The sequence below is a fragment of the Manis pentadactyla genome, chromosome 7, assembly GCF_030020395.1.
Source record: "Manis pentadactyla isolate mManPen7 chromosome 7, mManPen7.hap1, whole genome shotgun sequence".
NCBI classification, from domain to species: domain Eukaryota; kingdom Metazoa; phylum Chordata; class Mammalia; order Pholidota; family Manidae; genus Manis; species Manis pentadactyla.
The window spans coordinates 143,313,601-143,331,479 of NC_080025.1; the positions used below are offsets into that span (position 1 = coordinate 143,313,601).

Below are 17,879 nucleotides of genomic sequence, written 5' to 3' on the forward strand. Positions count from 1 at the left end.
CCAATGGCAAGTCCAGGAACCGGTGGGATGACTGCAGCTACAACTGCAGCAGCGCCAGGATCTTTGTTGAAGTTTTTTGATGTTCATCTTCTGGAATGACTCTTCCAGAGGATGTTGATGTTGGAAGTTCTTCTTCATATCGTATCTTAATTTGTTTTCTGTATAATATTCTTTTTTTGTGTGGCATCTTTGCCTGGTTTTGGTATTAGAGTGATGATGGCCTCATAGAATGAGTTTGGAAGTAGTTCCTCCTCTCCTACTTTTTGGAAAACTTTAAGGGGAATGGGTGTTAGGTCTTCACTAAATGTTTGATAAAATTCAGGAGTGAAGCCATCTGGTCCAGAAATTATGTTCTTAGGTAGTTTTTTGATTACCAGGTCAATTTCATTACTGGTAATTGGTCTGTTCAGATTTTCTGTTTCTTCCTGGGTCAGTCTTGGAAGGTTGTATTTTGTAGAAAGTTATCCATTTCTCCTAGGTTATCCAGTTTGTTAGCATATAATTTTTCATAGTGTTCTCTGATAATTTTTTGTATTTCTGTGGTGTCCATACTGATGTTTCCTTTCTCATTTCTCATTCTGTTCATGTGTGTTGACTCTTTTTCTTGATAAGTCTGGCTAGGGGTGTATCTATTTTGTTTATTTTCTCAAAGAACCAGCTCCTTGTTTCACTGATTCTTTCTATTGATTTAATCTTCTCGATTTTATTTATTTCTGCTATGATCTTTATTATGTCACTCCTTTTACTGACTTGGGGCCTTATTTGTTCTTCTTTGTCAAGTTTCATTAATTGTGAGTTTAGACCAGTCGTATGGGATTGTTCTTCTTTCCTGAGGTAGGCCTGTATTGCAGTATACTTCCCTCTTAGCACGGCCTTCGCTGCATCCCACAGATTTTTTCAGTGTTGAATTATTGTTGTCATTTGTCTCCATATATTGCTTGATCTCTTGTTTTTATTTGGTCATTAATCCATTGGTTATTTAGGAGCATGCTGTTAAACCTCCATGTGTTTGTGACCTTTTTTGTTTTCTTTGCATAATTTATTTTTAGTTTCATACCTTTGTGATCTGAAAAGCTGGTTGGTACAATTTCAATCCTTCTGAATTTACTGAGGCTCTTTTTGTGGCCTAGTATATGATCTGTTCTTGAAAATGTTCCATGTGCACTTGAGAAAAATGTGTATCCTGCTGCTTTTGGATGGAATGTTCTGTGGATGTCTGTTAGGTCAGTCTGTTCTAATGTGTTTTCATTGCCTCTGTGTCCTTATTTTCTGTCTGGTTGATCTGTCCTTTGGAGGGAGGGTATGTTGAAGTCTCCTAAAATGAATGCATTGCATTCTATTTCCCCCTTTAATTCTGTTAGTACTTGTTTCACATATGTAGGTGCTCCTATGTTGGGTGCATAGATATTTATAATGATTATATCCTCTTGTTGGAGTGACCCCTTTATTATCATGTAATGTCTTTCTTTGTCTCTTGTTACTTTCTTTGTTTTGAAGTCGTTTGTCTGATACAAGTACTGCAACTCCTGCTTTTTTCTTCCTATTATTTGCATGAAATATCTTTTCCCATCCCTTCACTTTTAGTGTGTGTATGTCTTTGGGTTTGAAGTGAGTCTCTTGTAAGGCAGCATATAGATGGGTCTTGTTTTTTTATGCATTCAGTGACTCTATGTCTTTTGATTGGTGCATTCAGTCCATTTACATTTAGGGTGATTATTGATAGGTATGTACTTACTGCCATGGTTACCAAAGGTTCAAGGGCAGCTACTTTACTATCTAACAGTCTAACTTAACTTGCTTATTATGCTATTTCAAACACAATCTAAAGTTTTTTTTCTTCCCTTCTTTTTCTCCCTCATCCACTGTTTATATATTAAGTGTCATATTCTGTACTCTTTGTGTATGTATCCCTTGACCGACTTTGTGGGTAGTTGATTTAATTTTGCATTTGCTTAGTAATTAATTGGTCTACTTCCTTTAGTATGGTTTTATTTTCTATGATGATAGGTATTTAGCCTTAGGAGCACTACCATCTATAACAGTCCCTCCAAAATACACTGTAGAGATGGTTTGTGGGAGGTAATTCCCTCAGTTTTTGCTTATCTGAAAATTGTTCAATCACTGCTTCAAATTTAAATGGTAATCTTGCTGGGTAGAGTATTCTTGGTTCAAGGCCCTTCTGTTTCATTCCATTAAATGTATCATGCCACTCCCTTCTGGCCTGTAAGGTTTCTGTTGAGAAGTTTGATGACAGCCTGATGGGCTTTCCTTTGTGATCTTTGTCCTCTCTCTGGCTGCTTTTAATACTCTGTCCTTGCCTTTGATCTTTACCATTTAATTATTATATGTCTTGTTGTCTTCCTTGGGTCTCCTGTGTTTGGAGATCTGTGTACTTCCATGGCCTGAGAGAGTATTTCCCCAGATTGGGGAAGTTTTCAGCAATTATTTCTTCAAAGACACTTTCTATCCTTTTTTTCTCTCTTCTTCTTCTGGTACCCCTATAATGCAAATATTGTTCCATTTGGATTGGTCACACAGTTCTCTTATTATTCTTTATTCCTAGAGATACTTTTTTCTCTCTGTGCCTCCGCTTCTTTGTATTCCTGTTCTCTAATTTTTATTTAATTTACCGTCTCCTCTACTTCATCTAATCTGCTTTTAAATCCCTCCATTGTATGTTTCATTTCAAATACTGTATTTTTCTAAGTTTCTGTCTCTCAAATTCCTCTTGAGATCTTGAATATTTTTCTGTAGCTCTGTGAATACGTTTATGATTTTTATTTTGAAGTCTTTTTCAGGAAGATTGGTGATTTCTGTTTCACTTAGCCCTCTTTCTGGTGTTTGTGGGATTTTGGTTTGTACCAGGTTCCTTTTCCGTTTTATGTTTGTATTGATTACTCTGTAGTAATAACTTTGTGTAGGTGGTACCCTCTAGTGCCCAGAAGCTCTACTCTCTGGAGCTGCCCAGGATCTGAAGTGATGGCGGGGGTTACAGGTGAGCAGCACCCATGCCTGTTGGGTGCTCTTTCCTGCTTCCTGGCTGCAGTGTCTGCCTCTACTGTTAGGGCCAGTGGTCCAAGCACACAGGGAGGAGCCTCTGCATTTTACCCCTGTAGCTGCCTTAGGCAGAGTTGCCCTCTGGCTGGCCTGGCACAATGATGGGGGTTGGTTTGTGAACTGGTTCCGGCTGGGAGAAATGAGTGACAGGCTATGTATCACTGTGGGGTCCTTGGCACGCATTGTTAGCCAGGGGGATGGAGTACCTGAAGCTCCTGAGAGTTTCCAACCTGCTGTGCTGAGTGTGCCAGGACAATTTTGTCCTCCTGTCCTTTCTCCTGAGCAGAAAGCTCTGTGCTATCCTTGCCACTTTAGCAGCCGTCTTGCTGTTGGGAGGTCTTTCAAAGTACCTGCCTTTCTTTTGTCCCTGAGCAGCTGGTTATAGATACCTGTTCTCCACAAGTGGCTGGAATCTCAGTCTCTCTGAGTGTTCCTCTTGTCTTTGCTTTCCAACACCACTAATCTCCAGAGTATCATGTAATGTGGGTTCATGCTTCCAGAGCAGATCTCCAGAGCTGGGTGTTCAGCAGTCCTAAGCTTTACCCGCTTCCCGCTCCATTTCTCTTCCTTCCGCCAGTGAGCTGGGGTGGGTGGAGGGCTTGGGTCCTGCCAGATTATGGCTTTGCTACTTTACCCTATTCCATGAAGTCTTCTCTTTATCCCAGATGTAGGCAGTCTGTTGCAGTCTTCTTTATAGTCGCTCTTTCAGGATTCATTTTATTTGCTTTATTTTCATATATATGTGTTTTTTAGGAGGAGGTTTCTGTCTCACTGCTCACGCCACCACCTTTAATCCCAAATCTTGAGTGATCTTAAACTACTTTTTCTGTTTATTGTCTCATTTTCTGTGGTGAACATATATTGACTCATTGGAAAAATACTCAAATTATTGTTTAAACAATTCAGTAGTGACTAGCAGTAGTTACCTGTGTTGTTTTCTCAAGAAGGCTTCTATCGCTGAAGTTAAAACAGATGTTTCATGTGTTTGAAATCTGAATATAAAGTTTAAGACAATTATAAACAAACTTAACCAAAACATGTTAGAAATGGAAATGGACGTGTCCCCTTCAGAGCTGTCAATTCAGAAGGACTTATACTTACTCCAATGGTGCTAGTTCCCAAAATCATGTTTTCTTTGGGTGTGGGGAATTCATTTTTAAAAAATTTTTATTCAATTTTTAATTTTATTTTTGTGAGGATTCATTGTTTGTTGAATTTTACTTTTATTTCTTTGACTAGCTAGCGAATTCATGGTATTAAATTGAAAAGGATAAATTTTTAACTTTTTCAGAGCAATGTTTTCTGATTACTGCTTTTATAACTGTTTCATGGCTGCAGTACCTGACCTTTCTGAAACTATCGATAATAGTTTTGTTTTTATAAAGTCTTCTCTCTGCCTCGTGGCCATTTCCTCGGTTCCTCTCCCTCCACCATCGTTTTTGGTCTCCATGAGCCCTGGCAGGACCTTTACTCCGATGGCTGCCAGCCCATTGGTTTGCTCACCCTTGGCAGTGCAGAAGCCGACTCTGCCCGATACTCCGAGTGCGCGGGAGGGAGGCCTTGTCAGGGAGTGTGGGGGGGCATTTGTGGGTGAACCAATTCCTGTAGTTCTTAATATCTTCGCCTCGATGCCTTCGCTCCCAGGCCAGTGGCATGTGCTGCCAGACACTGAAGATGAAGTGTATCAGCAGAGTTGTTTCCCAGTTTGTCTCCTGCTGGATGAGGATTTGACTTTTCTAGGGTCTGCTAAGTTACTACTTTTTCACTTCACCTGCTTTTCAGTTTCCAGAATTGAATTGCTGTTGTCCTCTCATTGTATTCCCATCCTAGTGGGTGTTTTTAATTGGGAGTTTTTTGTGGGGGAGGAGGTGTCTTTTAAATTCACAGGGAGGAGGCAAAATTCAGTGCACTTGTTCAATCTGCTGCTTTAATCCAGAACCTTCCAAAACATTTTCTCAACGCTCCCCCTTTTTGGTGGAACAGAGCTACTTTACAAGCCCCATGGGATATAGTTCCCAGCTTGAAAGCTTTGCCTGTCTTGATATGGCTTCACTCACATAGCTCTGAATGACTTTTCGATTATTTTTAGACATCAGGTACATCTTCCTGCATGAAGATTTACCATGTTCAAGATTTTGTAAAAGAATGTGTCACAAGTTGTTGCTGAGGCACTGGCTGAGCAGTGACAGGTCCCACGGGAAGGCAGGTGATGAGCATGTGGGGAAACGCTTAGGAAATTCCGGAGTCAGCCTCCTTCAAGACTCTTGTTTTAGTGTGTGGCCCTTCCTGGAAGAATGAGTTTCATTCCCACGGTGGCTTGCACCCAGGTGGTGAGAGAGATGGGGTGTAGGTCTGGTGTGTAGACTGACAATGCCCCCTCCCCGATCTGATGTGTTTCCAGAGTAGGAGTGCCTGCAGGTGGTCATGAACACAGGTGAAGAGGACTGATCTAAGGAAGAAACTGGTACTTACCTGGTGTCGTTTTTCCTTTCAGGCTCCTGTGACGTTTGATGACATCACAGTATACTTGCTTCAGGAGGAATGGATGCTGTTGAGTCAGCAACAGAAGGAGATCTGTGCTTCAGATAATCTGGGGGCACCACTGGGTATGGGCTCCCATTCACTTCCCTGCCGCCTGACTCCACATTGGCTTCCCCATCCACATCCGACTATGACACCCTTGAGAATTTCCTGGAATCCTGCCAGTCCATTCAGGCCTCTCCCCCTGTTCATCTGCTCAGTCCCATGTCTCACTTAAGTGCACATGGATTCACATGCCATCCTTTTCCTTCTGCCCTTAAATTGGCCAAGAGAAGTGGGAAAATCAGGCGTGTCAAGGCTAGACTTTGATGCTTCTGGTTATCCCAAAGGGCCAGGTGGCAATCACCGCCTGTGGTCTGTGGAGCTGCCAGGTAGATTCTGTGTCAGACCTCAGGACCCTGGAGGGAGGGAGCGGTGGTGTGGACACCTGGCCTCAGTTCCAGCTGTAGCATGTCACCCTCGTGTGCCTTTGACCCAGCCCTTTAGCCTTTTTGAGCCTTGATTCCCTTCTTTATAGGGTGCAGATGTTTAATGAGATAAAACAATGTAAAACTTTGTGCCCATGTAGGTATTTTTTCATCTTTTCTATTTTTATGGCTTCTACAGGTAAGACTTCCTGTACCATGAACAGATGTGATTGCATTTCAACATGTGTGTACACATATATGTACTGTTTCCTAATTTCAATTTGATGACCAGCTGCCATGTCTTTCTTCTTTTCATTTTGACCCTGCCTAAGGGTTATGGGGTGACCATCTCAGCTCTCTGTGAATGGAGGACTTGCAGCTGGGTTGGGTCATCTTTCTATGCCTGCTAAGAACAGTTTGAAAACTGTTGATTCTTTTAAACTAGAAGTTGCAAAACAGCAGCTCCTGGGTCAAATATGGTCCACATCTTTGTGTTTTTCTCTTTCATCACTTTTTTTTGGTGTCTTTAAAATTCTTGAGTAAGTTGTCAATATTTAACCACTGGGAGTTTTCACACAGGAATATGATTTCCAGCTTCTCTTGAAAAGCAGACAGCCTGGCCTTGTGGGCTGCAGTCCGCGTGGCAGCCTCCTCTCGGGGTTGAGCAGCAGTGTGTGAGTCTTCTAGGTCGCCACAGCCCTCTGCCCTGGCCTGGTGTCCTCAGCTGTATGGTCAGTCTGGCCTCTCTCAGCATTTGAGTTTGTGAGCTTAGGTTCTGAACCAGGAGTTTTTATATCTTTTTAGCCTCAAAGAGGGGTATAGAGCCTGGCTTGTGCCCCTCGTTGCTTTCAGTTAGTCGCCCATTCCTTTAGGACTCACAGATATGTGAGTTTCTAAACCGCTCTGCCAAACCATCAAAATTCCTGCTTGCCTCCTAGAGCAGTTATCTTATAATGCTGAGAGGGGGTCACGCTCACACCCACCCTTAATGTGTGCCCTGGATCCAGGACTTCACGGTGCCTCTCTCTGTTCCTGACTCAGGACCAACTATTGCCAACCCAGAGCTGTTCTGTAAGTTTGAGCGCGGGCCAGAGCCATGGCTGGGCCATGTCCAGGGCCAGAGGAATCTCCTGAGCCACCGCCACCCAGGTAAGTGGGACCCGCGTGGGTGACGCGGTCCGGCCGCGCAGTGTGGAGCAGGTCCTGAAGTGCGGAAGGGGGGCGAAGAAAACAAAGAAACACAGAAAGAACTGGGAGGGCTGACGCTCCTGCACGCGTCGCCAGCAAAGCTTTATTAGAGTCCAGAGTATTTATACAGCAAAGAAGCACACTATTCCAGGAAATAGCGTTATCCAATAGACAATCAAGCACAGTATTGACGTCAGCGGTAGCCGGGCAAAGGTAGGCACAGCAGGGCTCCTTCAGTTGCTCATGGAATGCGTAAACAGGATGTTCTTTGTTCTCCATTCCCGCCCCATCAGCAAGTGGGGAAAGGGGCACAGCCCGCTCCCCACACGTGGGAGAGTGTGCTTAGCTGGAAAGGGAGCAGGACCAGCACTCTGGTTTCATCCTCTGCTCTCTGTTCTCTACCAACTTACGCATGAATGCTGTTCTTCGCTCAGCTGCCACCTCATCTAAAATACACACGCCTCTCCTAACACTGCTCTTTGACCTCTCACCTACTTTTATTTTATTTACACCTGAGAGTATATGTTGATTTATAATTAAATATTCTAAGTGCCATGAAGTCATGACTTATTCACTACTGTATTCCCAGTGCTGAGAACAATACCTGACACATAATAGTTGCAGAGTAGATAGTCACTGAGTGAATGAATGAATGGGTGGATTCTGGGGACTGGGATTTATCTTTGCTTCCTCTTTGACGAGCCTGTCCTGCTCAGGGACTGGTTTGGCTAGAGCCAGCTAGATGACGTCTTGTCACTGTGCATGATGGATCAGGGGCTGGATTAACCCACCCCCTATGACGGGAGAAAGGGAGGTGGGAACAAGCTCCTACGTGAATCGAATCACAAAAATTTGCTCTCCTCTGTAATCTATCTCAGGTCGACTACAAGGAGCCCTAGACTTTGTAGATGCTAATTTGTTTTATCTTGTTTTTCCTCTGCTTGGCTATAATTTTGAGCCTACTGACTTTATTGGCAGCCTTGTGTTCCTGGGATTGGCTCGAGTTTATAGACTGCTCTGTCGACCTGGAGCAGGTGCTGTGGAGTCCTTGGCCACTGGCCACCTGAGCTTATGTTGATGCCTAAGAAATGGCTCAAGAGAAGTTAGAATTGTCTGAGCTGAATTGCAACTAAGGAATGAATAAAGAAACTTCTAGTTTAATTTGAAGAGGAAAACGCTTAGTGAGCTCAGGAGAGTTTTCACCTCTTTGAAGGGTTGTGGTGTAAGAGGGGAATTAGACTTGCGTTTCTCTTGAGGGCTGAAGTAGCACCCCTGGAGGAAGTTACTCAGACAGGGATCACAGCTTAACGAAAACTCTGGGGACCAAAACTCTGCCCAAACGCACGTGAGCAAAGTGCAGATGCCTGTCCGGCTGGGGTGCCATAGAAGCGGGTTCCTGCTGAGTACGGAGTTGCAGTATCTCGCTTTAATTATCTTTTTTATCCTACATTCTATGAGTTCAGTGCTCTTATCCATAAAATAAGTTTGAACTCCTAAAGATTGTGTCACTGTCTTAGGTTGCAGAGGTCAAATTGAAAAGCTCTCCTTTTGGCCAGGTATATCTGTCCTTTAAGTTAAAAAATAATAATAAGAAGAAAACAAACATTTTCCTAAAGCTCATTTGGTTTTCTTCCTGGTTAGGTAAGGTGGGCCTGGGGTCCTGGGGAGGCTGGAAGGAGAGAATTCACGTCGAGGCTGTGTCATTAGTGTGTGTGGTTTCCAGCTTTCGTATTTGAGTATCTGAGAGCCTCTGTGAGTTGCAGTGGTTCTAATTACAGAACTTCACAGCAAACTCCATTTGTCTTTTTTCTCCAAAGGAAAAAACAAGATGGGCTATATGGGAGAAATGGACGTGCATGGCCCAGCCAGTGAAGCTGGAATATACCTGCCCCCTCAGAAGAAAGCATGCCTGGCTCACTTCAGTACGGAGGTTGGCAATGTCGAGCTGCACTATCCAGGAAAAAGCAAAAAACCCTTGAAACCCCGGTCTATCCAGAAGTCATGGTTTGCCCAGTTCCCGTGGTTGGCCATGAACGAGGAGCAGACTGCTCTCTTCTGCTCTGCTTGCCGAGAATACCCGTCTGACAGGGACAAAAGGTCAAGATTAATAGAAGGTTACACAGGGCCATTCAAGGTGGAAACTCTCAAATACCACGCCAAGAGCAAAGCCCACATATTCTCCATCAGTGCCTTGGCCTCCCGGGACCCCATCTGGGCCGCCCGTTTCCAAGGTGTGTCTCGAGATGTCCTGCCCAGCTCCGAGCACCTCGTCACTACAGATTATCCTGTAATGTACCCCCAAGGGCCTCTGGGAGCCTATGACAACATGGCGCAGCTCCTGCCCAGCTCGAGAGTGGAACTGGGGATCCCTGGAGTAAACAGAGCAAACACTGCATTGTACCTGGACCGCATGTCCGATCTGAGGCACAAGGGAAGTGCTGGTGATGCCCACAGGTCCTCCAACGCGCACATTTTGCATAATGACTCTGCTGAATTCTGTGGCCAGGTAGTGTGTTTATGATGATTGCTGTATCTCAAGTGGAAGGATTCCATATTGCCAACAACATATGTTGCATGACGATGATGGGAAAATTATATTAGCCATTCCTGCTGCTAAAATTATAATATTCTCATAAGCTAACATGCCTTTAATGTACTAGGCATTGTTTTAAGTGCCTTACATGTATTATCTCATTTGTTTACAACAGCAACACTATTATTGTCATCTCCTTTTTGCAGATAACCAAACATAATTGGTAGGATGGAACATGCTAGCTTCTGATACAAAGAGAACACCTGAATTCAGAGCAGTACTATTTATCCAGGATTCAAAACAACCACAGGTCAATAAATAATCCACAACCACAAAACAGCCCCAGAGCTCTTAATCAAATTTTTAAAAATTTCAGCTTTAATGTTAGAATCATGTAGCCCACTTAAACACTGCAAAGTTTCTTCATACACATTCTTTTATGTAATGTTTTTAATGCTGCTCTGAGTCTGGTGGAAAAAGCGCGATAAAACTCATCTTGTTAGAGAAAAACGGAGGCTCAAGGGTAGTGACTTGTCCAGAGACCATGCTCTCATGGCAGTGACCACCCCCAAGGCAGCCCAGTGCTGCCCCCCACTCCCTGCAGCACTGGCTGGGATACCCTAAAATATCCTAAAGCTCTGGTTTTCACCTGAGGGTTGTTTTGTAAGCTTCTGATTCTTTGGAAAGCTGACCTCTAAGAAAACTGTGTTAACTGGAATCTTAGAGTAACAAGATCCTTCTGCATTTCTCAATAATTCTATAAAATCAGGGTTTTGCTTGAGTACCTCCTCTAGTATAACACCAAGGGCCCAGCTAAAGTTAGTAAGCTCAGATTTTTCCAGAATCCAGAAAAGCGGCAAAGGTCATTTCTCTTTGTGTTCATGTTCCTTCTGGTTTTTAGTATTGGAAGCTAATGAACTGGTCTAACCTTTTATAATCTGGATTCCTTTAGCACTCAGGTAAGCCTAGCCTCGCTGCTGAGTATAAGCGTCTTTACCTCTTCTCTGCTTCTTTCTCCCATCCCGGTGGGAAATCTTAGCAGGTGCTCCTGCAGGCAGATGGTCACCTTTGTAGTCTGGGATGAGTGGAAGGCTCCCCTTAGGACCGTGAGGACAGGGCACAGTCATAGACTCTTCAGGAGCCCTGTTCTTCAGCGCATTTTTATTTCCTCCCAGGAGACCCTAGGATGGACTGAGGCCTCATTTAGTTTTTACCCACTGACTCGGGGCTCGTGAATTTGCTTCTTTGACTTTCGGTGGATAATTCACTTTCTCAGAGTACATCTGGGCCTCTTGGTAAGCTTCCCAGGAGAGATGGGCCTTGAGAGGCCCCCAAAAGTATTGCACTGGGGTCTGACCTAAGAGGCGAGTTGAATGACTGCTGCTCTTTGTTGCAGGATCCTCCGGAGGAGGGGCGGTTTGAGGAGGTCCCTGTGGTGTTTGAGGATGTGGCGGTGTATTTCACTCGGGAGGAGTGGGGCATGCTAGACACGCGGCACAAGGAGCTGTACAGAGACGTGATGCGGATGAATTATGAGCTGTTGGCATCCCTGGGTAAACACTCACGTAGACTTGTTTGCCACCCTCATTTGACAAGGGAAACCCACAACAGCTGTGGCTCGGGGTCCTCCTGGCATTTCCGCCTGTCGCTGTGCAGACAGCATTCTGTCTTCTGCACCGCAGGGCCCCCCTGCTTTGGGGTACTGCACTCTCTCCCCTCATCACCCACCCACCCTCCATCCTCCACCAAACATTTATTGAGTACCTACTATTTGCCAGACAAACAGGAATGAGGCAGGTCCCTGCCTTGAGGGGGTGGCTGGCTTGTAGGAGAGACAGACACTTGAATAAGAAACTAAAATCCAAAAGCTCCACAAAACAGGCTCAACTCTGGGGCTGCCAAAGAAGGGTGATCTAGTTTTACCCGGCATCGGAAGGGGCATCGGGGACCTCACTGCAGAGCCCGAAGTGTTTTAACTGAGTGGAACCTGGGTGGGCAGGGCGTCTAGACATGGCAGGGAGAAGACAGCACAAGCAGAGGCCTGGGCGTGAGAAAGGGCCTCCCGGTGGGTGCCACCCTCCACTTGGACTGTGTCGGGGCTGTTCCACCTTCCCCAGGCCGGCAGGGGTTGGTGGCATCGGCCTAGTGTCACGTGACGGGGACTGTAGAATGATGACCGCAGCAGCGTTCACACCTTCTCCTGCAGCTGCTTCCTGGTCTTCTCTGCCTCCGTTTCCCTTGGGCATCCATGGTGCTCTTGTGGCATTGAAATGGAAAGCCAGCTGTTCATCTTATCAAGGTCTTCCTTTTTTTTTTTACTACCATATATTGTAACGGAAACCGTGCATACCAGGCTGCTGTGCCTAAATTAGGAATTTGCAGTGGCCTGTGTCGTGGCGCCTACAGAATAAGGAGGAGGAATATATGTGACTCAGTTGATGCCATACCTCCAGCTTTACACTGCTCTCTCAAGTACGGCTAATAGGCATTACTTCCTGAACATTCTTGACTTGTCTTTATCATTGTCCATAATTTTTGAATGGCTACCCAAACGTTCGGAAATGACATAAAGAATGGTTCCGAATTTCGTGATGATAGGGGTTCCTTTCGTGACCCAGGGCTGTTGAACGCGGTGCACCTTCAGAGAGCATCACAGCCACCAACAGGGTTTAAGGAAATACACGCCACCAACTTACAGGCAGTTGGTTTTCACGTTAGAGGAATGAGCAGTAGTGACGCCCTCTGCCCTTTGGACTTCATGGGAAGCGTGGTGAAGGCAGTGGGTAACCTGTATTGACAGCAGCTCGGCCTCCGTGGGAGGTGCAGCCTGACAGCCTGATCTCAGCATTCCATCATTTTCTTTCTAACTTATGCAAGTTAGGAAGTGGGGAAATCTTAGCTTGCTGGGGGAGATAAGGGACAGTCCAGTCTTGGTTAAGGTTTGTTTGGGTGAGCAACAAGTATAATCAGAGGAAGGGTAATTAATCTTGCTTAGGGATTGCGGGCAGGAATTTATAGAGAACGGGGCTTTCCTTTTTGGTTGTCTGCAAAATGAAAGCAGGACAGGAGTCAGAAATAAAATTGCATGTTGGTGGGTCCTTCTCATCATTTTAATTAGGTCTTCAGCTATTATCCTTTAACTGTCCTCTAATTCAGACAGTTTTTCATGTTTAAGATACAAAAGCATTTGCCTTGAGAATGTAGCCAGGGCCAAACATAAATGATTTGTATGTTTAAAAATGACCTTTGAAAGAGAATCACACTGATAATTGGCATATAAAACAGTGTGGAGATGTAGTGGAGACTCTAATAATTATTTTTGCTTTGTCTAAGTTTCTTTTTTCTCCATATTTTATCCTCCTGTGACAATTACAGTTGACACTTGAACAATGTGGGGATTAGAGGCACTGAATCCCCATGCAGTTGAAAATCTGTGTATAACTTTTGATTCCCCCCAAATTTAATGACAGTCTACTGTTGACTTATGGTAGTAGATGATAAAATAGACTATTATCTATATATGTTTTATGCATTCATAACACACCTTTTTCTTAATTTTTTCAATATTTCTAGGCTATATGTTTGACATTTTTTTCAAATTGTTGCAATTGCCAAAAAATTTTCTTATATATGTATTGAAAAAATCTGCATGTAAGTGAAAACATGCAGTTCAAACATATATTGTTCAGGGGTCAACTGTACTTTCAGATTTGAAAACCAAATATTATTTGGCATTATCTTTTAATTATTTTTTGTAAATAGAACACAAGTAGAACTTCTCTTTGGAGAGAACTCAATTTTTGAAAAAGAAAAATTCCATCATAATTTTTGCAGCCAAGAAAATTTCTATTGTCCTTTTAAAAAAATCTCCCATCCATTTTTAGTGTTTTTTAAATTTTATCTTAAAATACCACGACCTGCTTCTCCTGGGTATTACAGGAAGCCTTTATGTTTTTCTTTTATTCTTATGTCTAGAAATAATAATAGTGGCTTTTGCTGTTCACTGAACATTTCTAAGACCTGGTCCTGTGTTGAGTCTCTTAAGTATATTCTCTCTAATCCTTAAACCAAGCCTGTAAGGCAGTTAGGAGTAGTATTTTCACGTGAGAAAACAGCCGTGGGAGTTCAAGCCATTTAACTGGAAAATAGCTAAACTGAAACTCTTATTAATCTGTCCATTGCATATACATTTGACTCAGGTAAAATTCCTGCATGTATTTCTTCATTACCAGTTGGACTCCACTTCTGTGTGTTTCACGATTTGTGCTAATCATGTTGTTAGTACTAAAATAATAATAGCACCAAGCAGAAAAATTCAAACAGTATAAGAATTTTTAAAAAGTCTCAACTCCCATCCCCAGTCCCCTTTGCAGGAGGGTTGCTAGATTGGTCTGGCTTTTTCAGACCTTCTCTGTAGGGCACCATGAGTTCTCTCACCTCCTGAGAACTGAGGTGAACAAGGTGGCCTCTGCCACAGGTGAGGATGGCTCAGGTGAGGTCAGGGGTCTTGTGGGCTGGTCACCAGGATACATTGCAGCACATTTGTGCTGTTGATTTCCTTTTGCTCTTATCTTTTGAGGAAACCCAGCTAATGCTTCCACTGCACTTATTAGGGTTTACAACTAGTAGATTTGTTCTTTTAAATTTTATAATTATCGTACCTATTTTTAAAAAGACAGTCTCAATTTCATGTAGTTGACTTTAATATCAATTTATGTCAGTTGTTTGCAGTTAAATTGCATAGACTGAAGCTTTTCTGCAGGTGGTTTGTTTCTAGGTTAGGTCCACTCACCTGTCACCTATCACCCCCTCCTTAGCCTCACCAGCTGTCTTATCGGTAGGACTGGCCTTGTAGAGGACAGTCATTTTGATTATGGAGAAAAGAGGAGTTTTGTGTTTTGCCTGTAATGCTTTCCTATTTCAACCTTTACTTTTGTGGACTTGCTCATTTAGAATAATTTAATTTATCACTCTGCAGAGTTTCCAACTGTTCTTTTATTTCTATACTTTAAATTCGAGTTTCAGATTTCGGCTGTATTTCATCATGTCTCTTGCTTCTCCCCAAAAAGGAAAATTCAATTAGATTCGACTGTTAAGAAACAAATACTTGACAGTAACAAAAGCAGTCATGCCAATACAGGGACTATGTGGTAGCCCTTGTTTTTATTAGTAAAAGTGTCATTGTCTGCTAAGTGGCAGGTCACTCCAAGTAGGCAGTGCCTTTTCTAATAGGTGAGGTCATCAACTGCAGCTAGACCTCCCATACCTGGGGAGGAAGTTGTGTAACTAACTGGAAACCAAAATGGAGCGGACCCTCAATGAGATGAACAGAAGTTAGAATGGCTCATGTGATGTCTGAGCAGCCAGCTGCTATCTGGTGGGCCATTGGATACAGCTTCCAAGTCCGGGCAGTGCAGGAGCTAGAGAGAGAAGAACAGAGGCAGGGTGATAGAGCAGCTGTCTCCAAGCTGATTTACATGTAGGGCATGCCGACCTTGGAATGAAGTTAGCACAGAAGGGTCGGAAATCTGCCTTAGTAAGCCAGACAGTTTTTATGGACTTCTATGGAATGTGGGTGTTTGTGTGTGTGTGCACACATGAACTTGCTATACTTACGTTTCCTTAGCCATTTTTCTATTACATAGAAAAATCTATTCAAAAATTCCATTCTGTCTCACTTGTTCTGAAAGGAACAAAAAGAAAAGGTTTTGGCAACCTTTCACCCACAACTTCAAAGAGGTCCAATCAGGGTGTAATACTCCCGGGGCCAGTAGCGTGGCGTCACGGGCAGTCAAAGCGGCCAGTCCCCACAGGGGCTATAGCTGAGGCGGACAGATTCAGGGATATTCAGTCTGTTGTGTGTTTTCACTTAGTCTTTCAAAATATTGCTTCACAATTTTTTTTTAGCAAAGTGATTCTGACAAGACTTATGACAAAAAATGACAGGCCCGCCCCACCTTTCTTTGAGTCTTCCTCCCCAAAATCTTTCAGCTGTTTTTTCTAGTAATTTGCCTCATTATTTCTCAGAAATACATGTAGATATTATTTTTAGAAGTAAACCTCAGTAGGATGCACTTATAAAACAACTTCATTCTTTTCCATTGCCTCTTATTTGGATCAGCTATGTAGGGCTTTTCTTTCTCATCCTTTGGGTTGTCAAAAGAAAATTCAGAGAGCCTTATTTGGTATGAATATTTATTGAGCAAGAAACAAACAGGCCTGTCCAAAATGGTTAAGGGTTTGGCTCTCAGCAATTAAAGCTCAGTTTATAAAGTATGAAAGAGAGAGTACATTTGTTTGTTTTTTTAAGTTGTGATTGTTACTAAAAATCTACATTCTTTTTAGGGTAGTAGCATTGTGTAAGTGTTCTTGTCTGTAGGTAGGAAGCTGTAAGGTCTCACTGACATGAAGAAAGTTTTAAGTTTTGTTTAAGGACAGAGTTAGCATTTCAGAGAAATCAGGGCCGTTTAAGATTTGGTTATGTGATTATGAGTGTTTGGTCCATGGGTCACTCCATTTTGGTTTCTCTTTTTTTTTAGCAGGGTGAAATCTAGGGCAGGGCCATGACTTTCTTGATACACTCAGGAACAGGAGGTCCTTCTGTCACTTTTTAGCCACATTAATGATCTAATTTCCGTTAATAAAATGCCAGTACAGTACTCTTCAAAAATGTCTTGATCAGAAGAAGGAGTCTGGGAATATAATGGAGTAGGAAGCACCAGGAGTCTGTCTCCCACCTATACAGTCACACTGGTGGAATCTGTCTGATGTGACTGTTTTGGAACTCTGGAGTCTGTTGAATGCTTGCAACCTCAAGGGAAAGAGTTGGATGGTAAATGATGGCTGATTTCCATCAATTTCAGCTCTTAGCACAGTACCAGCTATCCATCCCTATGTGGCAGGCAGCTGTGCGCGTGTTCCTGGAGCAGCTCATGTATAGGTTGTGGGAACTTGGGAGGACAAAGAGGACTCATCCTCTAAGTATCAGTGATCTTGCTCTGATAACTGATTGCTGCTTTTGATCACAGAGGTGCAAAGAGCAGGCAGCCGTTGTTGCACCTCCCCACTTGTTGCAAGCCCCTCCCCTCTGGCCAAAGTGACTTTAGGGGATTAAAAGGGCCTTTTTTGCCTCTTCTCCATTTTTCTCTTTTTCCCATTTGGAAGCCAGACATTAAACTACCAAAATTAAAAAACAACTGTATATACAAGGAAAATTACTAAGTGATTGTGCATGCCCATGGAAAGGCTCAAAAAGCCCTGAGAAGACCTTAAGTTTATAACTTGGGCTGATCCTCAGCACAGAGATAGCCTGTAATATTTAAAACAAACAATGAAAACAGCAAGCCTTGGGAAAGGGGGAGAATCTGATTTCCAGAGTTACCAAATTATTAGATCCAAGTATCCAGTGTTTGACAAAGAAAATTTACAAGGAATAAAAGAAACAGGAAAGTATGGCCCATTCAAAGGAAAAAGAAATCAACAAAAAAACCTGATGGCAGATATACTGGACAGATATAAACATCTTAAAGATGGTCAAACAACTAATGGAAAATGTGGAAAAAGTCAAGAAAACAATGTATGAAGAAAATGGAAATATCAATAAAGGGATAGAAAATCTTTAAAAAAAAACCTGAAAGAAGATGGAGAGCTGAAAGAGTGCAATAATTAAAAAATTCACGGAGAGATTCAAAGACAGATTTGAATAGGCAGAAGAAAGAATCAGCAAACTTGAAGATAAGACAATGGAAATTACTAAGACTGAGGAGCAGAAAGAAAAAGGATTAAAGAAATGTGAAAAGAGCCCAAGGGACATGTGGGAAACCATCTAGTGGACCAATATATGCATTGTGGGAGTGCTAGAAAGAACAGAGAGAAAAGGGAAGAGATAATATTTGAAGAAATAATGAAAACTTCCCAAATTTGATGATAGACCTGAATATGAACATCCAAGAAGCTCAATGAACTCCAAGTGAGAGGAACTCAGAGACACAAGGAGACACATTATAGTCAAACTTTCAAAAGCAAAGGCAGACCTCTTGCAGGCACCAAGGGAGAAGCAAATAACCACACCTAAGGGATACTCAATAAGATCATCAGCAATTTCTCATCAGAAACTTTGTAGGCAGGAAGGCAGTGGGATGAATATTCAAAGT

The 17,879-nt window shown here is 42.9% G+C and overlaps 1 protein-coding gene across 1 annotated transcript in view; it reads left to right on the forward strand.

Annotated features, from left to right (window-relative positions):
• Positions 1–17,879, forward strand: part of ZNF862 (zinc finger protein 862) — a 45,824-nt gene that overhangs the window by 13,569 nt on the left and 14,376 nt on the right. The window contains exons 6-9 of the mRNA XM_057504986.1: positions 5,552–5,663; positions 7,047–7,154; positions 9,011–9,699; positions 11,123–11,279. Of these exons, the coding sequence (XP_057360969.1) occupies positions 5,552–5,663; positions 7,047–7,154; positions 9,011–9,699; positions 11,123–11,279 (1,066 nt within the window). The remainder of the gene's footprint in view (positions 1–5,551; positions 5,664–7,046; positions 7,155–9,010; positions 9,700–11,122; positions 11,280–17,879) is intronic.